This window comes from Eremomyces bilateralis, assembly GCF_010015585.1.
Source record: "Eremomyces bilateralis CBS 781.70 unplaced genomic scaffold P152scaffold_2, whole genome shotgun sequence".
Classification (NCBI taxonomy): domain Eukaryota; kingdom Fungi; phylum Ascomycota; class Dothideomycetes; order Eremomycetales; family Eremomycetaceae; genus Eremomyces; species Eremomyces bilateralis.
In genome coordinates, this window is record NW_022985068.1 from 855,892 (window position 1) to 880,531 (window position 24,640).

Sequence of the window (24,640 nt, forward strand, 5' to 3'; positions counted from 1 at the left end):
CAGACGTTCATCTTGCTCTTTTGACGCTTTACAATTCTTTCATACCTCAAAAATGCCTCCCAAGCAGATCGGAAAGCGTAAGCAGGACGATCTTCCTGCGGGCGATCCCACCGCGTCCTCAACGCTTCCTTCTGACGATGCTCCTGCCCCTGCGAAGCGAGCGAGGATAACGCGTTCGTCCAAAGCGACCGTGCCTATCGATGAACCAACTCCGATGGATATCGATGATCCCGACATCGTCGACGATCCTGATGGTGTCACCGATAACCCTGGCGGCTACAAGCCATCTCCCTCGATCAAGAAACATCAGCCAAAAACACGGGCTTCTACCAAGGTCAAGGCTCCTCTGGCACGGCAGCAATCCGATGAGAGCGATACTGATGGCGATAATTCAGCGGGTAAGCAGACATTTCATTTATCCCCCTTACATCGGCCACCTCATTGTGGCATCCCGATAAGCCATTTAGCAGAATGCAGGATTTCAGGCATGCTTTCTCATCCATTCTGAAGAACATCACTGGCTCTGCCACACTGCTTGACAGCTACATATCATACCCTTATCGAATCTCACTACTCTGTCACGTCAACACTGCCCACCAACACAATGTCACACCAACAAACACACTGCCACGCCAATCCTCCTGGATTTCCAGCTACAGTTCCAGTAAAGCCCCATGATATCGCTTCGATATTCTTGCTGTCGCATAAGGATATCGTGACAAGTCACCATTATTATACTTCCCATCGATGCTTCTTATGTTAGCTTGCGACCAGTCAATCAGTCTCCTATCTTCCAATGCCGTCAATTTAAGGCGCTAGATGTGGTGGCCGACTCGCCTCACTAGTGGCTCGGCGTTTTGGCTTACACAAAAAATGACTTCTGTCCCCGGGATGTCCCCATTATCCAACCACTTCAGCCAGCCAGTACCCTTCCCCTGAATTTACGCAACATCGTCGCGCGAGCAAAGCCCCTTTTGTACTCTTCATGGATTATACCGATGCCAGCAAAACACATTTTACATCGGCGACTTCAAAACAGCTCAACCCCTTTCCTTATGTTAAATTGCTCCGTCATATAGCTTGCATGCCAACAATCTCCCGCTTTATCACCATGGCCCCCAAGTTTTCCCTCCATTATCCTGGCTCTCCTTACATTCAACGCAATCATTCCTGGAACCTTTTCTTTTTTGGCATCTTCTCACGGTTTTCAATCCTTTTCGCGAAACCCTTTGCATCAGTGCTCGCTTCCTCCCATCGACTTCTTTCCAAACCCCCCTCATGCTTGTCATTCCAGGTTAAACCATGCGGACTGAAAGCACCACATTTCTTCTGATGCTAACAACATATAGATGACTCGGGTTCTGTCGATGGAGACGGCGCTGGGAATGCATCAACCAAAGTCCTAGCGCTGAACGATGAGCAGAAAATAGCGCTCAAGAAGCCAAAAATCGATTTCTCCCTTGCACCGATAACCGATGTCAAGGACATGTTCGAAGACATGGTAGGGCGTGCATTGGGTGCCAACCTGGACGCGGCCGCGGCAAAATTTGGCAACAAGCCGCTCCGTGTTGCGACGATGTGCTCAGGCACAGAGAGTCCCCTTCTTGCATGGAAAATGATCAATACCGGCCTTGAGAGCAACATGAAACGCCGCATCGAATTTAGTCACGAATTCAGCGCCGAAATCGAGCCGTTCAAGCAAGCCTATATCGAACGGAATTTTGATGTTTCACTGTTATTCAAAGACGTCGTCGAGATGACTCGAAAGAAATTCGAGAAGGCGACCACCGCATATGGTAGAGAGGCGGAAATCCCTGGAAATCTCGATTTCCTCATTGTCGGATTTTCTTGCGTCGACTTTTCGAACCTTAATACCAACAAGAAAACCCTCGAAGCAGACGGGCAATCTGGCCAAACCTTCCGTGCCGTTATCGGATATGCGGAGAAGTGGTATCCGAATATCATTCTTGTGGAGAACGTCTCGGGATGCAAATGGGACGGGCTCAAAACAAGCTTCGATGCGATTGGCTACGAGTTCGAGTGGGTGAAAGTAGATACTAAAGACTACTATATTCCGCACACTCGTCAGCGAGGCTATGGCATCGTTGTCCGTCGTGCAATCTTCAGTAGCCCAACGGATGCGAGGAAAGCGGTAGAAGCTTGGAAACGCCATCTGACAGTAACGTTCAAACGTCCTGCTTCGTCAACATTCATCGACTACCTGCTTCCCGAACATGACCCACGAATTCAGAAGGCCAAGTGGGACCGGGCAGCGAAAAAGTCAAATAACACATCTTGGGAAGCGTCTCAGGTCCGCCATGAAGAAGTGCGCCAAGATTTGGGATTGGGTGACAAACGCGAGTTCCTCAAGTGGGTTTCCAATGGGGGATGCCGACCGCGAGAGTACATGGACAGAGACTGGATTCTCAGAAGAGCCGAACGAGAATTGGACCTTTTGGAAGTTGTCAACCTTCGGGCGATCTGTGAACTGGAAGTCGACCCTGAATTTAAGGCGATGGTCTTCGACATTTCACAAAACCCAGAGCGTCTCATGAACGCCTACCCACAACACGTTATCAATTGCATCACGCCACGAGGTGTCAAGTACCTGACCTACAAGGGCCGTTCGCTTACTGGATTCGAACTTCTTCACCTACAAGGCATTCCCATCGACACAATTTCTCTAACCAACGAGACGGACGAGGAACTGTCCGATCTTGCAGGGAACGCGATGAGCACGACTGTCATCGGAGCCTCCATATTGTCCGCCATGTTGGCGGTATTCCCGCTGCGGAACCCGAATCCGGCTAGTTCTTCGAATACCAAGGATTTGAACGGACACGCAAACAATGGGATTCTACCAGCAAAAAAGCGAGATGAGAAGAAAACGGCGAAGAAGGTCAAAACATTCAAGTCCGACTTCCACCCTCCCCTGGAGCCGTATGCGGGCGGCGACGACGATCCACGAGCCAAGGATTGGAACCCAGATGTCATGCCCGGCAAATACGACGATGAGATAGACGTACCTCGTGTTAGCAATTTCGGATCATATCTTGAAGGCCTTCGAATGAGTCCAAGATATGATGATGTTGAACTCGGAGCAATCGAAAGTGCCCGAAAGTGCTACTGCGAAGGCTTCGATCGGGTTGCTCCTTCAGCAATCCAGCGTTGCCGTAGCTGCAACCACACCACTTGCGTCACTTGCGGCCAACATCCGGAGCACGAGTACCAAGTCGTCACGACGGCGACCAATTTCCCACGGGCACCGAGTCCGCCTCCAAGCCCTAAAATAGTTGGCAAGGAGCCCAAAAAGGGTTCTGACAAACCTCCTCACGTTGAGCATTGGGATATCAACAACAGAAAGAGTGACGGGAGATTAGAACCCCATGAATTCAAGCAGACGTGGGCAAAATCGTTTCCGCTCAAGATTCGACTTACAGGATACACTGAGAACCCAACTGGCAGTATAACCTTGAGGGATCGGGTTCAACTACGGACTCGCAATGCTCTTACACAGCCCCTGTCGCTAAAGCAGATCATTCGGTCGACAAGTTGGATCGTCCAGTACGGCAATGATGACGCCCGGCTCCAAATAGTCATCAATGACCATTCCCGCATTCGGTTGTTCATCAAACCTGACCACGCGCTCCCCCTCGGTGACCCCTTGAGGCAGTTTTTGGAACTTTTCCCCGTCGCCGAGTGTCAGTTCAAGTTTGACTTCTGGAAGCCCAGCTATCGCCAGGAGTGGGAATGGTTAGAGCCATTCGATTGCCCCAGCCTAACTCCAGACAGAAATGTCCTGGAGCAGGCGCCCCCGATGCCGATCACCATCATCGGCAAAGTCAGAGAATCGCCCTCGGCAAGGGCCCAAACGGGGATTGAGAGGTGGGCCAACGAGACAGTCCCGTCGGAACTTGAGATTGACGCCTCAAATTTCGATATGGAACAGCCCTCTTCGAGGACCCGCATCTCCGGGACGTACCGATACCTCCCCAAGTGCGGTACAGCATTCTCCTGCCTATATTCTTTACAGGGCAGAAGCCAGGGCGAGAACGTCTTCTTTTTCTTGGAGATGTCAAAGTTCGACGGCAAGGAGGCCGATCGATTCGTGTTCTCCCCGGAGCACGAACGACTAGACGACGGCCAAGTCCGGCCGATAATCGCCTTGCTGAACTCAGCATGGCGCCCCTGGGGTCTACCCATCCAGTCAGACCATGCACCCCATCCCCCCTCCCCCTCCCCCGACAAGATCGCGGCGATCTCTGGTGGCAGCACGATGGCCATGGATACGAGTATTGCCCCAGTACTCCGTATCCACGGAAAATGGTGCCCAATGGAGACCCGGCTGGAAGTTGTCGACTCCGCCATAACCGTAAAAGGTTATGGCCGGAGCGGCCTTTCGGACCATGACTATGGCAGCTGCGATGACCATTTCTCCCTGGTCACAGTACGGGTGCCGCGACCGGAAGTGTGGCAACACACCAAAGCACGGTGGTACACGCTGACGGACGTTGGCATCCCGGAAGAGCTCGCGGGGAATTTCCTTTGGGCCATTCAAGCAATCCAGAGCGATTTGGGCAAGGACCCCAGACCGATCCCGATTCGAACGATCTCGAAGGAAGATCTCCCAGCTGCACTTTGTTTCACGTGTGCACCAAGTAAACCGATGACCGTCTGGAAACGCGATACAGACAGGCCGAATGCCACCATGGAATCCCTCCTCCCATATGAGGAACCCGCTGTCGCGCGTCGCTACGAGATGAAATTGAAACGGCAACCGCCACGACTGTCAGCGACGGTCAGTGAAGACGGCGACTCCCGGCTTTCAGTTCGAGTAAGCGGAAGTATTCGGCTACTCGAGCACATGGCTATATCATTACTGAGCGAGACCTTGGCTGCACCCATCAAACGGAGCCAGCTCATCGAAATGGGCACAATGTGGCGCCTCGACCCTTTCTTCGTGCCCTCCACTGACCACCACGCTCCCGTATTTACTCTTCAGAGTAACAAGGAGACAGCGCCATATGTGAATACCGGTCTCTTCAACGGAAACCTAAAGCTGAGAGACGACCAGCAGCGATCACTCCAATGGATGCTGGAGCAGGAGCGAGGAAAGGTCTTCGAAGTCGAAGAATGGGAGGAAGCCTGCGTGCAGAAAGTGGGCTGGCGACTGTCCGTTGGAGCAAAGGCAAAGGTCCTTGTCAAGGGCGGTGTTATCGCTGACCAAGTCTCCTATGGAAAGACCATCATCTCTCTGGGTCTCATCTCCACGGACGTTGTTAAGAAACCAGACGCAAGCCAGAAGGAGTTCAAAGCCCAGCCAGCGAAGTCACAAACTGAACCCGGCCAGGTTGATGCAACACTGGTTATATGTCCAAGCCACCTAGTCGAGCAATGGGCGGACGAAGCCAAGATCTTCCTCCCGAAAGAATACTTTGGCGGGGAAAAGGTCCTAACGGTTAGGACGATCGGTGATCTGAGAAAGATCACTATAGCCAAAGTCCGCAACGCACGCATAATTGTCCTAAACTGGGACATCTTAACTAACAGTACATACGTGAACGACCTTGCGAAGTTCGCCGCCGTTCCGAAACCGGTCATTTACAAAGGTCGCGCCTATGCTTCCTACCACGCGACGCTAATGACCGAATTTCAGAAAGAGGCGAGCCGGATGTGGTCTGACAAGGCCGCCTTCACGAAGGAGTTTGCAGGGAAGCGCCGTCTTGACAAGATGAAAGAAGAGATATTTACAGGGAATCGATTCAGTGAGCCGGCACTGGACCTAAAGGACAAGTTTGTTGGAGTTCCCTTGCAGGCCTTCAAATTCAGGCGGATTATCGTGGATGAGTTCTCGTACGTGAACGAGAGGACGGATATTGAGAACCGGAAGCAGACACTGCTGATCGAGCTATCTGCTCTGGAGGCCGAAGCTCGGTGGCTCCTTTCTGGGACCCCTCCGCTATCGACCTTTGAAGATGTCAATCGCGTCGCCACACTCCTTGGCATCAGTCTAGGTGTAGCTCGATATACCATGGCAGAGCTGAAGTCGAAGCAGCGCAGCCCAGGCGAGATTTTTGCGCAGTTTAAAGAAGCGCGGAGTACGATGTGGACACAGGCCCGTAACCGACAAGCGGCCAAATTCCTCGACGTATTCGTCCGACAGAATGAGGCGGACCTCTATGGGGTCGATTGTTACGAGATCATCATGCCCGTATACCTCCATCCCGACCACAAAGCGCAATACCTTCAACGCGCGCAGCTGCTCAACATCATTGACAACAATGTCAAAACCGAGGACGACAAGATCTCCCGCTGTGAGGGACTTCTCGATGGTATGAGCAGCCCGGCATTGGCCTTACAGCAGTCTGCGACGGTGTTCTCGGGAGAAACTCTGAGGGACATACTTTCCGCCCGGAAAAGCCAGTCCGACAAGATCTTCAATGGTAATTTCACAGGCTTCGTCAAGATAGCCTACGGTTGCTATTGCCAGGCGAATATGGCGAACAAACAGCAGAAAAGAGCCGATATGACGGAGATCCTGCAGCGGTATGAAACATGGAAACAAGGGACCATAAAGGGTACTTACAACGACCCTGAGTGCACCCGTCGCTTCGCCTCTCTCATCAAGCATGTGGAGTCTGGTGTAGCGGACACCAGTGTACCCGACAAAGGCGAAGAAGATGGAAAAAACCCTCTGGTTGCCGATTGGAAAAAACCCCCCATGTCAAATTTCCGCGAAGTGATTCTCCGTATTCGGAGAGCGGCCAAGGATATTGTTGAACATGAACGAGGGTTGCGCTTCGTGAGACACACGCAGCGCATGATCGAGCTCGCGCCTTATCTCCCTTCCAACGTTTCGATGGCCTGCAGCAAGTGCAGCGTGCCTACGAATATTTTACGCTTACAAGTCCTCTCTTTGTGCGGACACATCCTTTGCGACGCATGCCATGGGACCGGAACACCTACGCCTCCATGCACCATTGATGGGTGCGATGGATTCGCCCACAAGATCGTAGGCGTACGCCTCCACGATCTTATTCCTTCCAAAAAATACCAAGTTCATCCGTTCTCAGGCAAATACGGGGAAAAGTTGTGCAGAGTTGGCCAATTGATCGAAATGTTTAAAGACGACAAGATTCTGCTCTTCGTGAGCACTACACGTCAACGCGATGAAGCCGTTCGCGTCCTCGATTTCCTCCAGATTGGTCACCTCACTCTGTCTTCTGAGGCCCCGTCGAGTGACTCTGCAAGGAAGAAGAAGGCTGGCATTAGCGAGATGATGAAGGACGCAGACGAGAAGCTCGCTCATTTCAAAACAGAGCCCGAGATGAGAGTCCTGATTCTAAACCAAGGCGACGAATGTGTGGCCGGCGCCAACCTTACCGAGGCACGCCACATCATCTTCCTTTGTCCCGTGTTGGCCTCGACTCAGCAGGAGTACCGAATGCAAATGTGCCAGGCCATTGGCCGGAGCAGACGATATGGCCAGAAAAATAAAATTTTCGTCTGGAGATTCGTCTCCTTACAAACCATTGATGTTGACATCCTGGAGCATAGGGAGCATCGTACGCGGGTTGTGCGGTCTCTTGAGGAAGCGGTCAACCCGGCAAGCTTTGCTATTTCTCCTCACCCAGCTGACATTCATGCACCTCTACAAGAGCCAGGCTTCAACGAGAAGGTCGGAAGCGTCCTCGAATTAGTGTCGAAGAAGGTGAAGATACCGGATCCGAAAGATGCGACGAAAACGGTGGAGGTGATAGAGTCTCGCTATGAACTCAACCGGAGTGCGAGGGAAAGGGAGAGCGACGGTGTAGTCCGAAGAATTGGAAACTTCGCTTCAGCTATCAAACTGACTGCCACATTCTCGGAGTGAAGACACAACGTTGATCACGGCGAGAAAGGAGATTACGGGGAGCGGGGTCCCTTTTGCTTTCATTGTACGGTTCGTCTGCTTGCTTCACGACCGCAGTCCTGTATATCCACCGCCTATCGAGGCCATGGTGTGATGTTGGCGTGTCGGCCAACACTTGCCCTTGTTTCCCTATCGACCGGAGACGTGGATGGCGACGATGGTATTGCACCTAGCCATAGAAGATAACCGAACCTGAGAGGCTCCTGCAGTGGCCGGGGAACCACTGTGCATGCAAGGTATCGGAAGACGAGAGATGCTACTGAGCTACAAGCATGAGAGACCCTACAGTGGGCTAGGGAACCGCTGTGCATGTGAGGAATCGGTATCTATATGTGCCAGAGCATGAAGGTGAGCTATTGGCCCGGGGGACTCCTGCAGTGGGTTGGAGAACCGCTGTGCATGTGAGGAACCGGTGTCCAGACACACGGGGGCGAGTTTTACGGAAGAAAGGGATTGAGAAAGAGGACCGAAGACCTGAGAGGCTTCTGCAGTGGCATGGGGAACCATTGCGCATGCGAGATATCGGACGTCTGATGAAAATCTTGTTGGTTGCCGGCCCGAGAGACTCCTGCAGTGGGTTGAGGAACCGCTGCGCATGCGAGGAATCGGTGTCCGGATGCGCCAGTGACGGCCGGGACAACGATTCACGGTAGAGGGATAGGACCCATGGGGGCACGGAAATCAAAAGCTGGAGGGACGATGTTCAGAACGAGTGGCTGTGTTCACTACGCCATGGCAACGGTTGGAAGGTCACCTGCCCGAGAAGCACTCGAGGATATGACACGATTGACCAGCCACTATTGGCCTCGTGGCGTGGACGGACGCAACTAGATCCAAGAGCCGTCATGACGACAGGAGATTTGGGCGGGTTTCTCGCTATTCCGACCACTCCGCAAACAGCTCGCACGGCACCATCGAAACGAAGCCGAAGAATGCCTCACATGATCATTCAAGACAGATATTCCGATACTTCTAAAGGCTTACGCGATGCGTTTCCTTTTTCCGGCAATCTCCATCGGGAGCGCCTCGCGGACCGACTCGGCAACATCGACATTGCAACTCTCGGGGAACACGCCAAGGGAGAATGCTTCGGATCTGGAAAGCTCTTCGGTCTTCACGGAGGCAACGAGAGACATCGACCATGAATCACAATAAGCTGGAGAGCACTGGCACTACTTGGCAAGGTTGAATGTATATCAATGCCATAGTGTAGAGGACGATATCGGACGATCGGATATTCCTGTGCCGTCAATACGCACCATGAAGGTACTCAGATCCCGTCTGCCTTGCTGTGCCTTGCCATTGCCATAAGTCATGGAATCCTGTTCTGCCAATCGACTATCAAACCGCACTAACCACTACTTGAACAAGCCAAGCCTAATTCGATGGACGTGCTTACTATTCATTCATATCGTGATATCGGACAAAGACTCTCATTCGCTAATTTCCGGAGGCGTGAGAACCGGCAGTGCCCAGTGGGGATATCCAAATTGCAAGCTAGTGAGATAGTCACGTGCGGGTGCAGCACAGCCCACCCGCCCCGCGTCTGGGCAGCCCGGACTAAACTCCATTCGGCATCGACCGTCTTCATCATGGTTTCCACAAGGCTCAGTATTGGGCGCTCGTACATTGTAGGGAGGCGCATCCCGGTCAAACATCACCACGTTCCTTCCGTTGGATCCGCATTCACAGCTTCATGGAGTGGCCTGACGACACCACAGTACATGCATCCAGTAACCGTTGGAGACGCTTCATCTATTAAGCTCCCTCCATCCGCCGTTCAACTTTCGCTTTCGCTCTGCATTCATTCCTCAACCCGAAATCCTTCGATCGCTGTTGAGACTTATACGACATTGTTTGGAGTGAGCATTCTTCCACATCTCTCGAGGGCGTGAGCATTCAGCATTGCAGCACCAACTCACCTTGAAACAATAAAAGTGTCACACAAAGCCGCTTCCACTCGAAGCCTTCTCGCACCCACATCCGCATCGTCTCACCGACAATCTTCCATTGAATCGTCAATTCCAGTAGTCATGGCCTCCAACACTGGCAAAGGACGCGACGCCGGCGATTCGATCAACGGCGCTCCCGCCACTCGTGAACCCGAGCCGCTCATCAAGGTGCAACCTCCGCGCCGTGAAGACCTACAGCCCTCGTACGCGCAGGACATCCATCCCGACACAGAGGATGCATCGGCACATGGCTGGTATGGTGGCATGGTCGACGCTTTCGGACAGGTTATTGGTACCCTGGGTGCCGTTCCGTGCTGCCCCTTCCCGAATCCGTATCGACCTGTCAACCAGGGCAACGTGGGCTTGGTGACCAAGTTCGGCCGATTCGCCAGGGCGGTTGATCCAGGTCTTGTTAAGGTCAATGTATTGAGCGAGAAGATCATTCAGGTGGACGTCAAGATTCAGATTGTCGGTATGTGTTTGCGATGCGAAGCTGGTTGATATGCCCAAAGCTGATTGAACCTACAGAGGTCCCGCAACAGGTCTGTATGACCAAAGACAACGTCTCTCTCTACCTCACGTCCGTCATCTACTACCGTATCACTTCGCCTCACAAGGCCGCCTTCGGCATCAGCAACATCCGCCAAGCTCTCGTCGAACGCACACAAACCACGCTGCGTCACGTCGTCGGTGCTCGCCTGCTTCAAGACGTCATCGAACGCCGTGAGGAGATCGCGCAAGACATCCGCAGCATCGTCGAGGAAATCGCGGCCGGCTGGGGCGTGGACGTGGAAAGTATGCTCATCAAGGATCTGATTTTCAGCCAAGACCTCCAAGACTCGCTGTCCATGGCGGCGCAGAGCAAGCGAACGGGAGAAGCCAAGGTCATCGCCGCGCGTGCGGAAGTCGAGAGCGCCAAGTTGATGAGGCAGGCCGCCGATATCTTGTCCAGCGCACCGGCCATGCAGATTCGATACCTCGAGGCCATGCAGCAGATGGCAAAATCTGCCAATAGATAAGTCCCTTCGCTTCCTCAACACACCCCTGCATGCTAACTTTCTTTGTACTAAGGTGATCTTTTTGCCGTCCAGCAACCAAGGCGTCACGGAACAGATGACTCGCCTTGCCGATGGCCCTGAAGGGAGCAATTATGGAGGTGGTGAAGGCAGCAGTGCCGCGCAGGAATATGGACATGGGAATGATGGGATGCAAAGGGCGATCAACTCGGCTGTCATTGAACGCATGTAGAGAAAGTTCTACAACTGCGATCGTTTGGCGGCTGCGGAAAGGGAATGGAGCTGGGAATCTGGGTTTCTTTCTGTTTTAATAATGTTTGGGCTGCTTCGGGAAATTTGGTGTTCATATTTGGGGCACTCGTAGCGATGGGAATCGGGGAGACAGGACGCGGAGATTGATCTCGTTGTCGCCATTCCTCTCATCAGTCGTTTCAGATACCCAATTGCAACTCGGATTTTCGTTCGTCACACAAATCAGATCCTTTGCTTTCATGACATGCGTCTCAATTGACTAGATATCGCAGCCGTCGGCACTTCTCTGGCGAAGCGTGATGGATATCGGCGCTTCGGTTCACATACACACAATGGACCTGCAGCATTGATTCATCTGGCGCTCAGACACGGATGCTTCGCCAGTTCATGTGCATTTCAACCAGCTACATAATGCATATTTTTCGTGAAAGCAGACCCGATGATCGCAGTAATGCCAGCCGTTCCACGCCCATGATGAAAGGAAATCCTTATCGAATCCTTTAGAACCCTGATCATCCGTTAATATTCCACCCATAAAATTCACGGGGGGCGGAAAACACTTACGCAACGCAGTGAAGAACCACCGGTTCTTCCCACTCTGGTACCGCTCCTCCAACGTCTTCTTGATGTTCTTCTTTGCCTCCTCCCGTTGGCTCACCTCCTTGAACGTGTCGTTGTTGACGGCGCCCTTCAGGCCCTCGAGGTCCAGGGTGTAACGGGTCGGCATCAGGTGGTTGTAGTTGATGACCTTGATGAACGGCTTGACCTTGGAGCGGCGGGTGACGCGGGCAGCGGACATGCGGCGGGTGACTTTGGATGGGTAGCGCTCGATGCCGGCGACGAGGGCGTGCGGGAAGGGGTGGGACTTGTTGCCTGAGTCTTGGGGCTGGATGATCACGACCTGGAGGGCGCGCTGTTAGAACACTGATGGCTTCATCGTCTCGTTTCTGCGTTCATCGACTCTGGGGAATATTTCCCGGTCCGCGGGTTCGCACGGCGTCATGAGGGAGTGTTCGGTGCGTACCTTCTTGCCGGCATATCGTCCTCTTGTGACAATGGCCACACGGCCAACTTTCATGACTATCGCACGGCGTTAGCAATTTTCCTCATGCAATCGATACATCGTCAAACTTACACTTCATTTCTGCGTCGTGTGCGATGTGCAGAAAGAAGAATGTTGCTCCAATCACCAGGTTCGAAGTTCGTTGATGTCAAATTCGCTTGAGAGATTGGGAAATGTGTGTGGAAAAACGAGCGCCCCGACATCCGACGCGCTAGACTGCTTTGGGACTAGCGCATCCATCCCCATCGTCCGTCGCTCCTTCCAGGTTCATCTACTCCATCGTCACCTTTTGATGCCTTGACATTGGACCTGCAGCTGCGTGTTATTTGCTTGAACAACTCTACATTTTCTCTCTCACACGACCATACTCATCACCTTCTCCCCTCAGCCACCGTGCCCTACAGTCCCCGATCCACACTAACTCTCCACGATGCCTGCAGCGACCACGTCCGGCTCGGCGGACACCCCGAAGCTCACCGAAGCGCAGTCGCTGGCCAAGAGCTCGCCCGAAAAGGCCGAGGCCATCTACAAAGATGTGCTATCACGGCATCCCGGGTCAAGCGAAGCGGCTATGAAAACGTTCGAGTCGGCGTTAATAGGCTTGGGCGGGCTGTACCGCGACCAGAATAAGGCGAACGAGCTGGCCGAGTTGGTCGGGCAAACACGAGATTCGCTCAGTGGGTTCGCGAAGGCGAAGACGGCGAAATTAGGTATGTGATTCACGATGGCTGGTCGGCTATGGAGACTATTGGCACGACCTTCTTATTATCTCGTCGGCGGATGCGTCTATATACTGACAGCCTGGGTCAACAGTTCGCCAACTACTCGATCTCTTCAGCGGGATCCCCAAATCACTCGAAATCCAAATCGCCATCACACGCTCATGCATCGACTGGGCCAACCGCGAACGCCGGTCCTTCCTCCGCCAGTCCCTGGAAACCCGCCTCGTCGCCCTCTACATGGAGAAGAAAACCTACTTCGAAGCCCTCCAACTCGTCAACACCCTCCTACGCGAACTCAAGCGCCTCGACGACAAGCTCATGCTCGTCGAGGTCCAACTCTTGGAATCCCGCATCTACCATGCCTTGGGCAACGTGCCGAAAGGGCGGGCAGCGTTGACGAGCGCCCGGACATCGGCGGCGAGCGTATACACGCCCCCGGCTCTGCAGGCGGCGCTGGACATGCAGAGCGGGATGCTCCACGCCGAAGACAAGGACTTTTCCACGGCGTTCAGCTATTTCGTTGAGGCGTTGGAGGGCTACCACGCGCAGGAGGACAAGCAGAAGGCCACAGCGGCACTGCAATACATGCTGCTCTGCAAAGTGATGCTGAACGCCGGCAACGACGTCTCCTCGATCCTGCTCTCGAAGCACGCGGTGCGGTACGCCGGGCCCGGGCTGGACGCGATGAAGGCGGTGGCGCGCGCGCACGAGAACCGCAGCCTGGAGGAGTACGAGAAGGCGCTGACGAAGTTCCGCTGGAACCTCGGGGCCGACCGGTTCGTCGCCAGCCACCTCGCGCACCTCTACGACGCGATGCTGGAGCAGAATTTGGTGAAGCTCATCGAGCCGTACAGTCGAGTGGAGATCGCGCACGTCGCGAAGCAGGTGGGGCTGGACACGCACCAGGTGGAGCGGAAGCTAAGCCAGATGATCCTGGATAAGGTGATCGTGGGCGTGCTAGATCAGGGAACGAAGTGTCTGATTGTGTACGACGAGGGAGAGCGGGATGGGGGTTACGACGCGGCGCTGGAGACGATCGAGAAGTTGAGCAACGTGGTGGACGTGCTGTACACCAACCAGGCTTCCATGTTGGAGTGAGAATCATCGAGGAGTCATTGAGCAAATCCGCTATACCTGGCCGGCGTCATTGAAGCCTACCGTGCATCGTGGGGCGTTTTGGTGCAGTGATAAGAGGCCAACTTATGTACCGTATAGACGGGATCTACGATTTCCGAATTCCATTTGCGCAGTCTTTGGACATCCTTCTCTGGATTGTTATTCAGTCTTTCGCTTTAACTGTGGTCATTCCCCAATCGATTGCTCTGGAGAGTTCTCACATCAATGTCTCCCTCTCAGCCTCAAGAATGAAGCCAATCCGTGTAGCCTACTGAGTACTGTCAACTCTCAACACAACCCAAGTCGATCACGCCTAGGATAATATTAATAACCCGAACATTGTTGAGAGACTTGCTGCGCACTGCATGAGGTTGGGTGGATCCTCAGCAAAAAGATTCAACCGCGCTCTGACTAACTAACAATCAAATCATTCGCAATTGCGAACACTCCAACAGAACAAAGCACAATTAAGGAATATTTGACGCCACCGACAGATCCACTCTGGTTCGACCGTTCGAGTGTTCTGACTACGACTTCTATCCGCATGTGAAAGGTGTCGAATACTGGGTCCAACTTGATATCTTCGCCAATTGTCCAAGTATCTCTACCCAGACCTGCCTCCAAGCCCCAAGGCATCTAGGCCTTGCCACCACTGAGTCCATGTTCCATCACGACATCAGTCGATAATCAGGCCAAGCACCAAATCCAAAATGTTGAATGCCCGTGCTGCCTTGACAGCGGCCCACTATCCTTCCCGGTTGGTATCAACCTCCGTTAATCCATCCTCCGAGCCAATCCAGCCACTGCGTGAATCCGATTCTGGCAGCTCGCTAAGCCGAAGCATGTACGCAGAACTATAGTAAGTGCATGGACGGAATCCATCGAACAGCAACAGGAATAGTATTACCTAGTCAATCATGCATTCGGCGAGAACCCTTTGCTTCATGTATCACATGTCGATCCCAACCTACCGGTTCGAGGATTTTCGTCCAAACCATCAGGCGAATTAATTAGTCGCTTCTGCACGTCATCGCGTAGGCGGGTCCAAACCCGATGCTTCATAACCGCGACGTGAAATCTCCACCAGCGCCAATGCCTCGCGCCTGGAGGGTCGCCGTTCCGCGGTATGTCGGCGCCGCTCAATGGGATGTCCGTCGACACCGAATTTACTGATATCCAACCCTCCGCAGCCCATCCTCGATCGTCGTCCGGGATCCCCAATGCGATGCGACGTGCCATTCTCACGGCACTATCCCGTCCAGCACCGACGGTGTCAGGGAAGCTTCCCGATGATGGCACGACACGACCACTGTGGGATTGTGCAATCTACCACCCGCGGGCATTTGTTGGAGTGCCGTTACTCTCAATCCTGACGCCCAGGGCTGGAGAGTGCAGGAATCCGAGCCGTATCGCGCTTGGCGAAGCGGGGACGAGGCGACAGGAGGGAGCCGGTGGCTCCGAGGGTCAGATTGAGCGAGTAGGAGCCTAAGAGGGCGGAACATGGAGGGATTCCGACCGGGTGGTTGTGTCACGGTATTAAGTGAACCACTTAGGGGCTGGTCGGGGAGGGTCGACACTCGACACGATGGCAGCCGTTGAGCGAGGCGTTTGACGCAGATTGTTTGCATCACCGTACTTATGATGCAGCCAATTGATGGGACGGTGATACAGTGAGGATGGGAGGACAGGCGCGGGGTATCAACGGTTCTCAGACACGCTGTGGGCGTATTGTTGCGTCCTAGCTGCTTGCGTGATTCGTCCTTTACACTCTACACCGTACGACAAGTCCTGCCATTCTCTAGAGGCGAAACTTTACTCGAACGGAACATGAAACCCTGATATCAGTGGTTGATGGAACCGGATGCGCTCCCTACCGCCTATCCGTAAGCAGAATCCAACAAGGAAGCTTATCGGAGCAATTGGACGCAGGAGAGGCAGCCCGGGCGATTGCAGATCGAGTGGTTCCCTTACGCATCAAGGCAGTCTGCACACTCGTTACACGTACGACGGTCGGAAATGGGAGGGATAGTGATAAACGATTGATGGAGGGGAGTGGATGAGGATGGAGGATGGAGGAGGACCACCTTTATGTCACAAGGGATGTTCAGGGAGGGGAGCAGGGCTGAACCAGCAATTCAGAATCCACCGTAGAAAATCGATCTTCACATGTGAAAAAGGACGCCACCCCAGTCGTCGAGGCTTCGTCACCTCTCAGCAACAAAAGCTCAAATCGCCATGATTTGCGAATAGGCCCCTCAACAGAATAACAGAAATTCCCACCGTTGCCTCCTGCCTGATTATCCCGTGGTATTTATGTCCTATCTAATGAACACTATTTCTGCTTCTTCCTGTACCTTCTTCCAAGCTTCTCAGAGCCTCTTCATCCTTCCAAACCAGCAATCGCACTCCCTGTAGTAAGTGTTGATCTCCTTATCACTTATCAGTCCCTCAATACGACAGTCACCCCACCAACACAATTGTGCTCTCTCTGACCTGCCAACTTTTCCATGTCGCACCAAGGAGGAAGGGTTATCTGCCGTCCTTACCTTTGTAATCTTTTGCAAGCCCATTATACCACCGCCTTTATCCCACCCCAGACAACGTGGAAGCTCGCAGTTACTGACCTGTCCTCCATTCAGTATCCTTACCTAAGTGCCACCGAGCCACTTAACCTTCATACCTCTCCAGAACGATGCCGCACGCTGAGAACGAAACCATGAACGAGAAGCCCCTGACCAACGGCGAAAAGCCATCGTCGCAGTTCCTCTCCGTAAGTCTCTCCTCCAGCTCATCTCCGTATCATACGATCCAGCTAACACGATGCGGCCAATAGCACCTCCAATCCTACCCCGTGGTCTCCGACAGCTTCTCCACCTACAAATCCCACCCCTGGGGCGCCAAGTCCGTCGACCTCGCCAGCTCCACCTACGAGAAAAGCTGGCCCTACCTGCAGGGACCGTTCCGCTATATCGCGCCGTACGTCTCCCAGATCGACCAGCTTGCCGACCACGGCCTCACCCGCGTCGACTCGACCTTCCCCCAGGTGAAGACCCCCACCGACGACATCAAGGCCGGCGTCCGCGGCTACGTCGGGTATGTCGGGTATCCAGTCGCGCTCGTCGGGAAGGGGAAGGAGTATCTGTACGCCACCTGGGGCGACGAGTATCAGAAGACGGGCGAGGAGAAGAGCCTCGTGCATTTCGCGAAGGCGGTCGTGAGCACCGAGTTGAAGGTGGCGGGCGACGTGCTGGCGTTCGCGAAGGAGTGGGTGCAGCATGTGGGGAAGGAAGCGAAGTCGAAGGCGGACGGCGCGGCTAATAGCCGGTAAGTGGACGGTCGAAGGAGTCTGCGGTGGGCGGTCGACGGTGGAGGTTGCGCGGTGAAGACCGGCGCACGATGTCGATGGCGGGTCCATGGGGACGTTTTCCCTTCGAGATGGTTAACGACGGTGTTCGAAGTCATACCCTAGAGAATGCGGAGTTCTCCCGCAGAGTTCGGGACGGGCGATGATGGGACGAAACGAGGCCTTGGAAAGAGTAGGAACGTGGATGTCGACAGGAGGAAGCTGGTTGATGAGGAAGAGACCTTTTCCGACAATTTGGCGGGTGTGCTATCGCATAAAAGCATGGCTGAGTCAAGGAAAATACAATACACCATGGCATATATCGCTATGGCGGACCTAGGAGGTTTGATGAGGATGTTTCGATTTTGGAGTCTTGCTTCGCTTTCATTTGGCCCTTCGATCGCCATCCGAGCTCATTTTTAGAATCCTTTGTCTGTTGAGAGGCCCTATCTCACATGTATCTCCTACTCGATTTTATTAGTTATGAATAGACGGACGGTATCTGGCTTCTTCTGCATTGTTCCCTTGTGAGACCGAATGCTTGAACTTCCATTTACCAACAGTTTTCGGGTGAATTGAGAGCTACACAAGGCTCGCGTTTGTTGAACAGAGAAGACATCGGGTAGAGGTATTACTATTTCCGGTCTCCCAGACTTCCAACAGCAAGCTGGCAGTAAAGTTGACGGCGATAGTGACGGATGAACTGTGGTTTTGTTTCCTACGACTTAAAACCCTCGGCAATATCGTGACTTGGGTTGCCAAGCCAATTATTCGTGGATCCGATTGGCCAGAACGCGGCTCTTGACCCCCTTAGGGACAACTTCGACATCAAGCCAGCAACTTGGAGCATACTACTCCGTACCAGGTACTATTTAATACCGTGTTATGGACTAGATGAAATATCCAACCACTGCGGAAATAAGGCTCTGTCCGATGGAAGTTTCTATAAAATTACCGGACAGTCGAGGGAAGGCATTATAGAGGAGACCACACAGTCGGTTGAAACTTGAAGGACCTAGCACTTGCTATCATTTGGACTCGATGAGAATAGCTCATTTATGATAGCTTAGTTTAGAAGCAGCTTTCTGGGGGGGTATAAAGCTTTTAAAGGGTATGAATGGATAAAGGGTGGCGCTTGATACCCTCAATTCTCCATTCATTGATCATCCTGTCGTACATCATCCAAACCCTGTTCCCACCGGCCTCGCCCCGGAGAGATTGATGACCGTTCCCGGCCCGACCTGCCCACCAAACGCTGCAAACGGTCCTCGCCCCCCATGGTCGAACGCACTCTTCTGCTCTTTCTTCCATCCAGGGACGTCATCCAACTCCAACCTCCCCTCAAACGTCTCCCACGGTGGCGGAAACCCCGCCGCCAACGCCCCCTTCTGCCGCGCGCCCGTGATCGCAAACCGCAGCTGCCGATGGCTCACGAACCCGTTCAACAGCCCCATCTCGATCATGTTCGCGAACAGCGACTCCACCTCCATCATATCCGGCAACGGCGGTTCCGCCCGCCATCCACTGCCCTCCTCTTCCAGCTCCTCGATGCCCTGAAAATCCGGGTCGACGTACCGCGCCTCCGCAGGCGTCTCGTCGCCCATGAAGATCCAGTTCGTGTGCCGCTTCCCGGGGCCGCCGTCGAGCACGCTCAGCGGGGTCAGGATGCGCCGCTCCATCCACTGCCACAGATGCAGTACGTATTCGAGGTCGAGAGTCGGGGCGATGCGGCGGTCTGCGTCGCCCATGTTGCCGGCAAGGAGGAAGGTGCGGCGGATCAGCGTGCGGAGGAGGAGGGTTTCCGCCTTGCTTTGGATGGGGAGGAGGATGCGGAAGTGGAGGAACCAGGCGGCGTGCGGGGACTGGAAGGAGGTGACAGAGCGGAAGGTTTGGAGGTCGCCGAGTTTGATTGTGCGGATGATGGGGTTGAAGCGGTCAGCGAGTCCGACGGCTTCTTCGCGGGAGAGGAGGGCGGCGCTGGGGAAGCGGCCGAGGAGGAGGTTGGCAGTGATAAGATAGATTAGGCAGAGGCGTCGTTGGCGGGGGAAGGTGATGGGGCACAGCCGGTAAGCTTCGTTGAGGCACTGAGACGAATGATAGTAATGCCCGTTTTGGAATTGGTAACGGCCAAGGTAATAGAGGTATGTGACGCGGTCTTGTCGAGGGTAAATAGCAAGCGGTGGCGATTGCTTGTATATGTTGGTGAAGATGTGCTCCGCGTTCCGCGTCTTATTACACTGTAAAGTAACTTAGCGGTGGATCTCATAGACACATGAGAAAGAAAGATGTTACCTGGAACAGGATCTTGAGGCAAACGTTTGCGATAGTGTAGATCCCGACCTTTTTTCCTTCCGGCTTGCCAGGTTTCGCCCCGAATGTCGACGAAGTTCGATCGGCCAGGCACGTCTTGAACGCGGCGACAAGAATATTGGCGGCCCTTTCGGGCAGCGTCTCTTGCGCACCATCATCGTCGCCCGCGGGTTGCGCCAGGTGAGCGATCAGTTCCGGTTTCTTATCAAGGCCGATGGCAAGCCTCGCCAGCACCTTAGAGTAACTGACGATAGTGGGAAGGACAATGACGCCCATGCTCGGGTGGTTCAATGCCGCGGTGCATTTTCTAAGCCGTCATTAGCTTTCAAATGTAGGAAAAGACTCGAGTCGGCGCATACTGTACAACGTCACTGAGTAGATCGTACGTATCCAGGAGGTTCTGCAAATTGACATCCCGGAGGAAGCCAAGATACGGCACGATGAACTTGATGAAGGTCGTCCAGGGCGACCCGTCGATGCCATGGCGCGCAGCCGACAGCAGAGCCGTGACTTTCTGCTCTAATGCGTCCTCATTGCCCTTTGGGAACCTCTGTCGGACTTCAGAGATCATCTTTTGATAGATCTCGCCGTACGGAGGTTCGATGATCAGGTAGCTCGCCAGCTTGGCGCCATCTCCGTTCTGGACAATCGCGTTGACCTCTTTCAAGAATAAATCCAAAGTGTTCGTGGAGAACGCCATCTTGACTTGCTCTTCCACTGCTTCGTCGGTGGACGGTATTCTTCCCAGCTTCCTCGATTCCTTCTCTTTCAAAAGAATGCCGGAGAGGGTTGGAATCCAGACTCTTGCGGTTTCGGGCGAGATATGTACGAGGTCGGAATGGCCGAAATGTCCCTTGAGCGTCGCGCTGAGTGCAGCAAAGATAACATCATCTTCTAGCAGAGGCTCGGTCGCAGTATTGAGCGTCTTCAGTCCTGCTACAAGAACTTCGAGGGTGCTTGGATCATTTTGATAGAGCTTCTGAAGTTGGCTGACCGAGGGACTCCGAGCTTTTTTTGGATGACCAACACTCGCCCGTTTCTTCGAGACCGACTTGGGGCTTGGTGACGGCGTTGATACGGCGGGTGAATGGATTGAATATATATAGTGCTGAAATTGGGCCTTCTTCCCTTTCCATCGCGACTTGAGGCGAGTTGGTGTCGATGCCAAATTCTGGAGAATCTTATTGGACGTCTTCTTTCGCGGAGACTCTCCAGACCCACTTTTCACTTTCTTTGCCTTGACTTCACCTTCTTCCATCATGAATTGATAATTATATGAATTGATATTCGTTGCGGTAGGGAATGTCTTAGATTCACAAATTATTCACCTGCAATTGGATTTCGGGATAGCTCTCTCAGAGTCATTGTCTTACTACGTGTAAAACCAAATAAGGGGGGTTGCGGTATACAACATCGCGATCCTAAACGGATATTCGCGTCGCCGGGAATGTGTATTAAATCCCTTGCTTAAATCCCAACATCTCGTTTGCATTGCCCACCAGAATAACAAGAGAAGATGCTTCCGGACTCCATGCTGCCCGGTCGAGATAACGTTGAACAATTCCGGGATATCATGTACCCTACAGAGGCCCCGAGCCAACAACATATTCGGCGAATAGTCCTATTTCCGCACCCTCATCACCTTCCTCTTCTTCCTCTCCCAAGCGTCGCCTGCATCGGCTCCATTCGGCCCTATGTCATCAATCTTCCGTCTCCGACTTTTCCCCAGCGCCCCCCGATCTTCGTCTTTGCGTTGGGTCAACTTTTCGATCCGCTCCACGCCCCTGCTCAGTTCCGTCCACTCCTCGCCACCGAAGCCCATCCGCTCCTTCTTCGTCTTGTCCTTCTTGTTCTGCATCGGCAACCGAACAAGGTTGGTCTCCTCGTATTTTCGCCGCTCCCCCTCCTCCTTGCGTTCCTTGGCTGATTGCATGTGACGTCCGCCGGCACGGATCGTCGATCCGATCGATGGCTCGGCAAGCGGAGCAATGGAGAGCTCGCCGGCCACGAATTCGTCAAGAGTGGCCGACTTTTTCGGGGCACGATCCGCACGTTCTTTTCTCGATTCAGTGGTTGGGAGAGCGGTGGGGGCGATGCGTGGCGGCTTATATAGCCCACTGGAGTCGTCTTTTCCACGGGGAGCGTCATGAGCAGCAGGTATCCTAGGCTTGACGAAAGCTGCAGGGTTGGGACGAAATGAGAGGTCATCAATCTTCTCTCCAGTAACGGTATCGGATTCGCTTTCGGAGCCAGAGCCACTTCCGGATCCTTCAGCACTCGCGTCGCTAGCCCTTCGTGCGGAAGTTCCTTTTCGTTTTTTCGAAGATGCATTTTTTTGCGCGTCCAGCCGCGCTGCTTCATCCGCAGCCTGGACGACTTTGTCGATCTGGTACTTCAGACGCCCCTCTAGTGGTCGCACTCCTCGTTCCAGAAATATGCGTAACTCAACCAGCTTGTCGATAATTTGATTTCCAAGCTCTTCTTCTTCCTGGTCACGCAGATTCCGGAGCTTGATATAGATCAGGAATACCAAGTTTTGCATATAGGAGAGGAAAAGGTCCGTCTTGACGTCCAACAGGGACATCCCATCCTTTGAAGGAAGGACATCGTTTGGCTCTGGTAAAGCATCCTTGGTGGACTCGAGCGAAGTCTTCAATGATGACAAAAGAGCCGAGATTGAATCAGCCATAATTGAATAAACAATGGCTTGATTTCATTCGAGGTGTTCAATCCTATGGATGTAGAGGAAGATCAAAAAGTTCGCAGCCAATATGAAATTCCAGCCCAGCAAAGAATTGGAGTTTTCAAGATTTCACGGTGGTCAGGGGTCCCTGCTGTGGCTGAACAGATGTGGCTGAATAGACTCCACATCACGTGAACTCTTCCCAGCCGATGGAGCCACACACCACCAAAAATTGAACGTCAAGTGAGATCCATCCCGATATTCCATTCCAATCCTTCCCACGCAACACCTCCGCAATAACCACCGGCTGCCGAACTCAGTCAAAATGGTCAGTACTCTGGATTTCCTATGTCGCGATTATAGCCTTTACCATCGCCAAATCGACGGTCGACCGGGAATCTACGGACACAGGATATGCGAATCGGAGTCGAGCTATCGAACCCCAACAACGTCTCACAAATGAAGTCTGCCCAGGCATACGGAATGGGAGCGTTGAATCCGATATATTTGATCATATCATCGGCGACGAAGATGCTGAGGCGATTCGAGATGGGCGACTCCGCAATCCTGTTCCGACGAATTTCCCGGCACCGACCTCGAAACATTGGATAATGGACCGAATCTCGAATACATTGCTCTTGCAGATTGAAGGATTATACTGATGCACTGGCGCTTTAGGTGAACATTCCGAAGACAAGACGCACCTACTGCAAGGGCCGGGACTGCAAGAAGCACACCCAGCACAAGGTCACACAGTACAAAGCCGGCAAGGTACGCGGTCCCCACGCGTTTGTGAACCTGATCCAGGACTGACGAGAATCTCCGCAGGCCTCGCAATTCGCCCAGGGAAAGCGCCGATACGACCGCAAGCAGTCGGGATACGGTGGTCAAACGAAGCCCGTCTTCCACAAGAAAGCCAAGACTACGAAGAAGGTCGTGTTGAGATTGGAGTGCACGGCATGCAAGACGAAGGCGCAGCTGTCGCTGAAGCGCTGCAAGCACTTCGAATTGGGGTATGTCGGGCCCGTCCTCGCGAGATTTTCACGTTTGCTGACCCGGTGCGCTGCAGTGGTGACAAGAAGACGAAGGGTGCGGCGCTGGTCTTCTAAGCATGACGGTTCATTTGACTGTACGTTTCGCACGGCTGGGATTTCATGGCGGCGTGGATATGCATTACATGGTGCCTGGTTCGCAATGACGAGCCAAGAACTTAACATCATAAAAATGAGAGTCAATTCATGAGCGCTCAACTGTCAATATAGCACGGTGCTCGTCGTCATGTTCTTAATTCCCCTCCCCGTGTTCACTATATCGGAAGCCCAGGTTCCCTCACAAGACCACTCCTCATAAATCCGTTCTTCCTGAACAATCCCAAGTTCAACGGCCACTTGTCCCCCATCCAGGTCGACAGTTGCGTATGATCTCGTTCCTCGTTTCCTTGCAGCGTATTCGGGTGAATCAGTGCCGACAGCGGACCGCGATTGATCACCAACCACGGGATGAAGGCGCCAAACTGCTGCGGCGTGAACAGATTGACTTCGAACATACCGACAGGGTGTGGTCCGACGGGCTTATCGAAGAGCTTGTAGATCCGAAGCTCGGGAACTGGTTGAGGATCAGCAAATAGGCTCCCCATGGTAGAGAAGGTATATGTTCTTGAAGTCAGGGGAAGGAAAAGAGCGATATGGGTGACTCACATTCTCGTCGGATCCGTTCGTGGAGCTCGCGAGCGAACTTCACCTCATCCTCGGATGTATGTAGAAAGTAAATGTGAATATCAAATCCTCCGCGTTTGCCGTTCGTTATAGGATCGGCGAAACGATCGTACGCTTGGGATGGCCGAGCTACCGGTGGATTGACGTAGGATTTCCCATCCTCCAGGTTGATCTCACTTCGGCGACGTTAGCATCGTCCTAGGAAACTTGTTTCGTTCCAGTGCTTACTTGGGAAGGTCTGGTAGATTTCTGAAGCCTTCCAGAGGGGAAGGATAGGTATAAAGGGAGGGGTCCGCCATGATTTTGCAGGTAGGTATACAATTGGAGAGGAGGGAAAATATGTTTGCTTAATTGCTTGGGTACGGATATTTAATTACCAGTACACATTTATGAGACCGAGATTGTCGGTTATTATATTCCAGTCGAGCATTCACTGTTACCTGTCGGCGCATGAGGTCATGGAGTAGACGTGATGGTTGGGCTGACGAATACTATTTCTTAGCTGCTTAGAAAGCGCGGAATTTAGAAGCAGAACACGCTAGGGAGGAACGGACAA

At 53.2% G+C, this 24,640-nt stretch overlaps 9 protein-coding genes across 9 annotated transcripts; 5 read left to right on the top strand and 4 right to left on the bottom strand.

Moving 5' to 3' along the window:
* Positions 1-52: 52 nt before the first annotated feature.
* On the top strand, positions 53-7,873 carry P152DRAFT_470338 (uncharacterized protein; the record flags this gene model as incomplete). Its single annotated transcript, XM_033680967.1, has 2 exons — positions 53-398; positions 1,350-7,873. The coding sequence occupies 2 exons, from the start codon at positions 53-55 to the stop codon at positions 7,871-7,873; spliced, it is 6,870 nt and encodes a 2,289-aa protein (XP_033537933.1).
* A 1,650-nt stretch (positions 7,874-9,523) lies between these two features.
* On the top strand, positions 9,524-11,072 carry P152DRAFT_409085 (uncharacterized protein). The gene is made up of 2 exons (XM_033676936.1): positions 9,524-10,336; positions 10,393-11,072. Exons 1-2 carry the CDS (start codon positions 9,946-9,948, stop codon positions 10,881-10,883), a joined length of 882 nt encoding a protein of 293 aa, XP_033537934.1. The 5' UTR covers positions 9,524-9,945; the 3' UTR covers positions 10,884-11,072.
* Positions 11,073-11,467: 395 nt separating this feature from the next.
* Positions 11,468-12,417, bottom strand: P152DRAFT_118672 (uncharacterized protein). The gene is made up of 3 exons (XM_033673682.1): positions 12,157-12,417; positions 11,697-12,033; positions 11,468-11,640 (listed from the first exon to the last, which is right to left on the bottom strand). The coding sequence occupies exons 1-3, from the start codon at positions 12,208-12,210 to the stop codon at positions 11,633-11,635; spliced, it is 399 nt and encodes a 132-aa protein (XP_033537935.1). The 5' UTR covers positions 12,211-12,417; the 3' UTR covers positions 11,468-11,632.
* A 208-nt stretch (positions 12,418-12,625) lies between these two features.
* On the top strand, positions 12,626-14,015 carry P152DRAFT_389599 (PCI-domain-containing protein; the record flags this gene model as incomplete). Its single annotated transcript, XM_033675991.1, has 2 exons — positions 12,626-12,905; positions 13,009-14,015. The coding sequence occupies 2 exons, from the start codon at positions 12,626-12,628 to the stop codon at positions 14,013-14,015; spliced, it is 1,287 nt and encodes a 428-aa protein (XP_033537936.1).
* A 2,710-nt stretch (positions 14,016-16,725) lies between these two features.
* On the top strand, positions 16,726-17,361 carry P152DRAFT_388942 (putative pathogenesis associated protein Cap20; the record flags this gene model as incomplete). Its single annotated transcript, XM_033675958.1, has 3 exons — positions 16,726-16,803; positions 16,867-17,130; positions 17,170-17,361. The coding sequence occupies 3 exons, from the start codon at positions 16,726-16,728 to the stop codon at positions 17,359-17,361; spliced, it is 534 nt and encodes a 177-aa protein (XP_033537937.1).
* Positions 17,362-18,554: 1,193 nt separating this feature from the next.
* On the bottom strand, positions 18,555-20,386 carry P152DRAFT_388749 (uncharacterized protein; the record flags this gene model as incomplete). Its single annotated transcript, XM_033675944.1, has 3 exons — positions 18,555-19,613; positions 19,669-19,993; positions 20,046-20,386. 3 exons carry the CDS (start codon positions 20,384-20,386, stop codon positions 18,555-18,557), a joined length of 1,725 nt encoding a protein of 574 aa, XP_033537938.1.
* A 643-nt stretch (positions 20,387-21,029) lies between these two features.
* P152DRAFT_454574 (uncharacterized protein) lies at positions 21,030-22,464 on the bottom strand. The gene has a single exon (XM_033678613.1). It carries the CDS (start codon positions 22,373-22,375, stop codon positions 21,308-21,310), a length of 1,068 nt encoding a protein of 355 aa, XP_033537939.1. The 5' UTR covers positions 22,376-22,464; the 3' UTR covers positions 21,030-21,307.
* Positions 22,421-23,971, top strand: P152DRAFT_478868 (60S ribosomal protein L42; the record flags this gene model as incomplete). Its single annotated transcript, XM_033681681.1, has 4 exons — positions 22,421-22,444; positions 23,048-23,140; positions 23,198-23,382; positions 23,439-23,971. The coding sequence occupies 4 exons, from the start codon at positions 22,421-22,423 to the stop codon at positions 23,476-23,478; spliced, it is 342 nt and encodes a 113-aa protein (XP_033537940.1). The 3' UTR covers positions 23,479-23,971.
* Positions 23,406-24,548, bottom strand: P152DRAFT_118991 (uncharacterized protein). The gene is made up of 3 exons (XM_033673683.1): positions 24,313-24,548; positions 24,067-24,260; positions 23,406-23,974 (listed from the first exon to the last, which is right to left on the bottom strand). Exons 1-3 carry the CDS (start codon positions 24,381-24,383, stop codon positions 23,676-23,678), a joined length of 564 nt encoding a protein of 187 aa, XP_033537941.1. The 5' UTR covers positions 24,384-24,548; the 3' UTR covers positions 23,406-23,675.
* Between the last annotated feature and the right edge of the window lie 92 nt (positions 24,549-24,640).

Bases quoted from the DNA above. Each gene is read 5' to 3' on its own strand.
- P152DRAFT_409085 (XM_033676936.1), top strand. From the start codon at position 9,946: ATGGCCTCCAACACTGGCAAAGGACGCGACGCCGGCGATTCGATCAAC. The intron at 10,337-10,392 runs GTATGTGTTTGC...TTGAACCTACAG, and splicing joins CGTCAAGATTCAGATTGTCG to AGGTCCCGCAACAGGTCTGT.
- P152DRAFT_118672 (XM_033673682.1), bottom strand. From the start codon at position 12,210: ATGAAAGTTGGCCGTGTGGCCATTGTCACAAGAGGACGATATGCCGGC. The intron at 12,034-12,156 runs GTACGCACCGAA...CGCGCCCTCCAG, and splicing joins GACGATATGCCGGCAAGAAG to GTCGTGATCATCCAGCCCCA.
- P152DRAFT_454574 (XM_033678613.1), bottom strand. From the start codon at position 22,375: ATGGCTGATTCAATCTCGGCTCTTTTGTCATCATTGAAGACTTCGCTC.
- P152DRAFT_118991 (XM_033673683.1), bottom strand. From the start codon at position 24,383: ATGGCGGACCCCTCCCTTTATACCTATCCTTCCCCTCTGGAAGGCTTC. The intron at 24,261-24,312 runs GTAAGCACTGGA...ACGTCGCCGAAG, and splicing joins AATCTACCAGACCTTCCCAA to TGAGATCAACCTGGAGGATG. The intron at 23,975-24,066 runs GTGAGTCACCCA...ATCCTCAACCAG, and splicing joins CGAACGGATCCGACGAGAAT to TTCCCGAGCTTCGGATCTAC.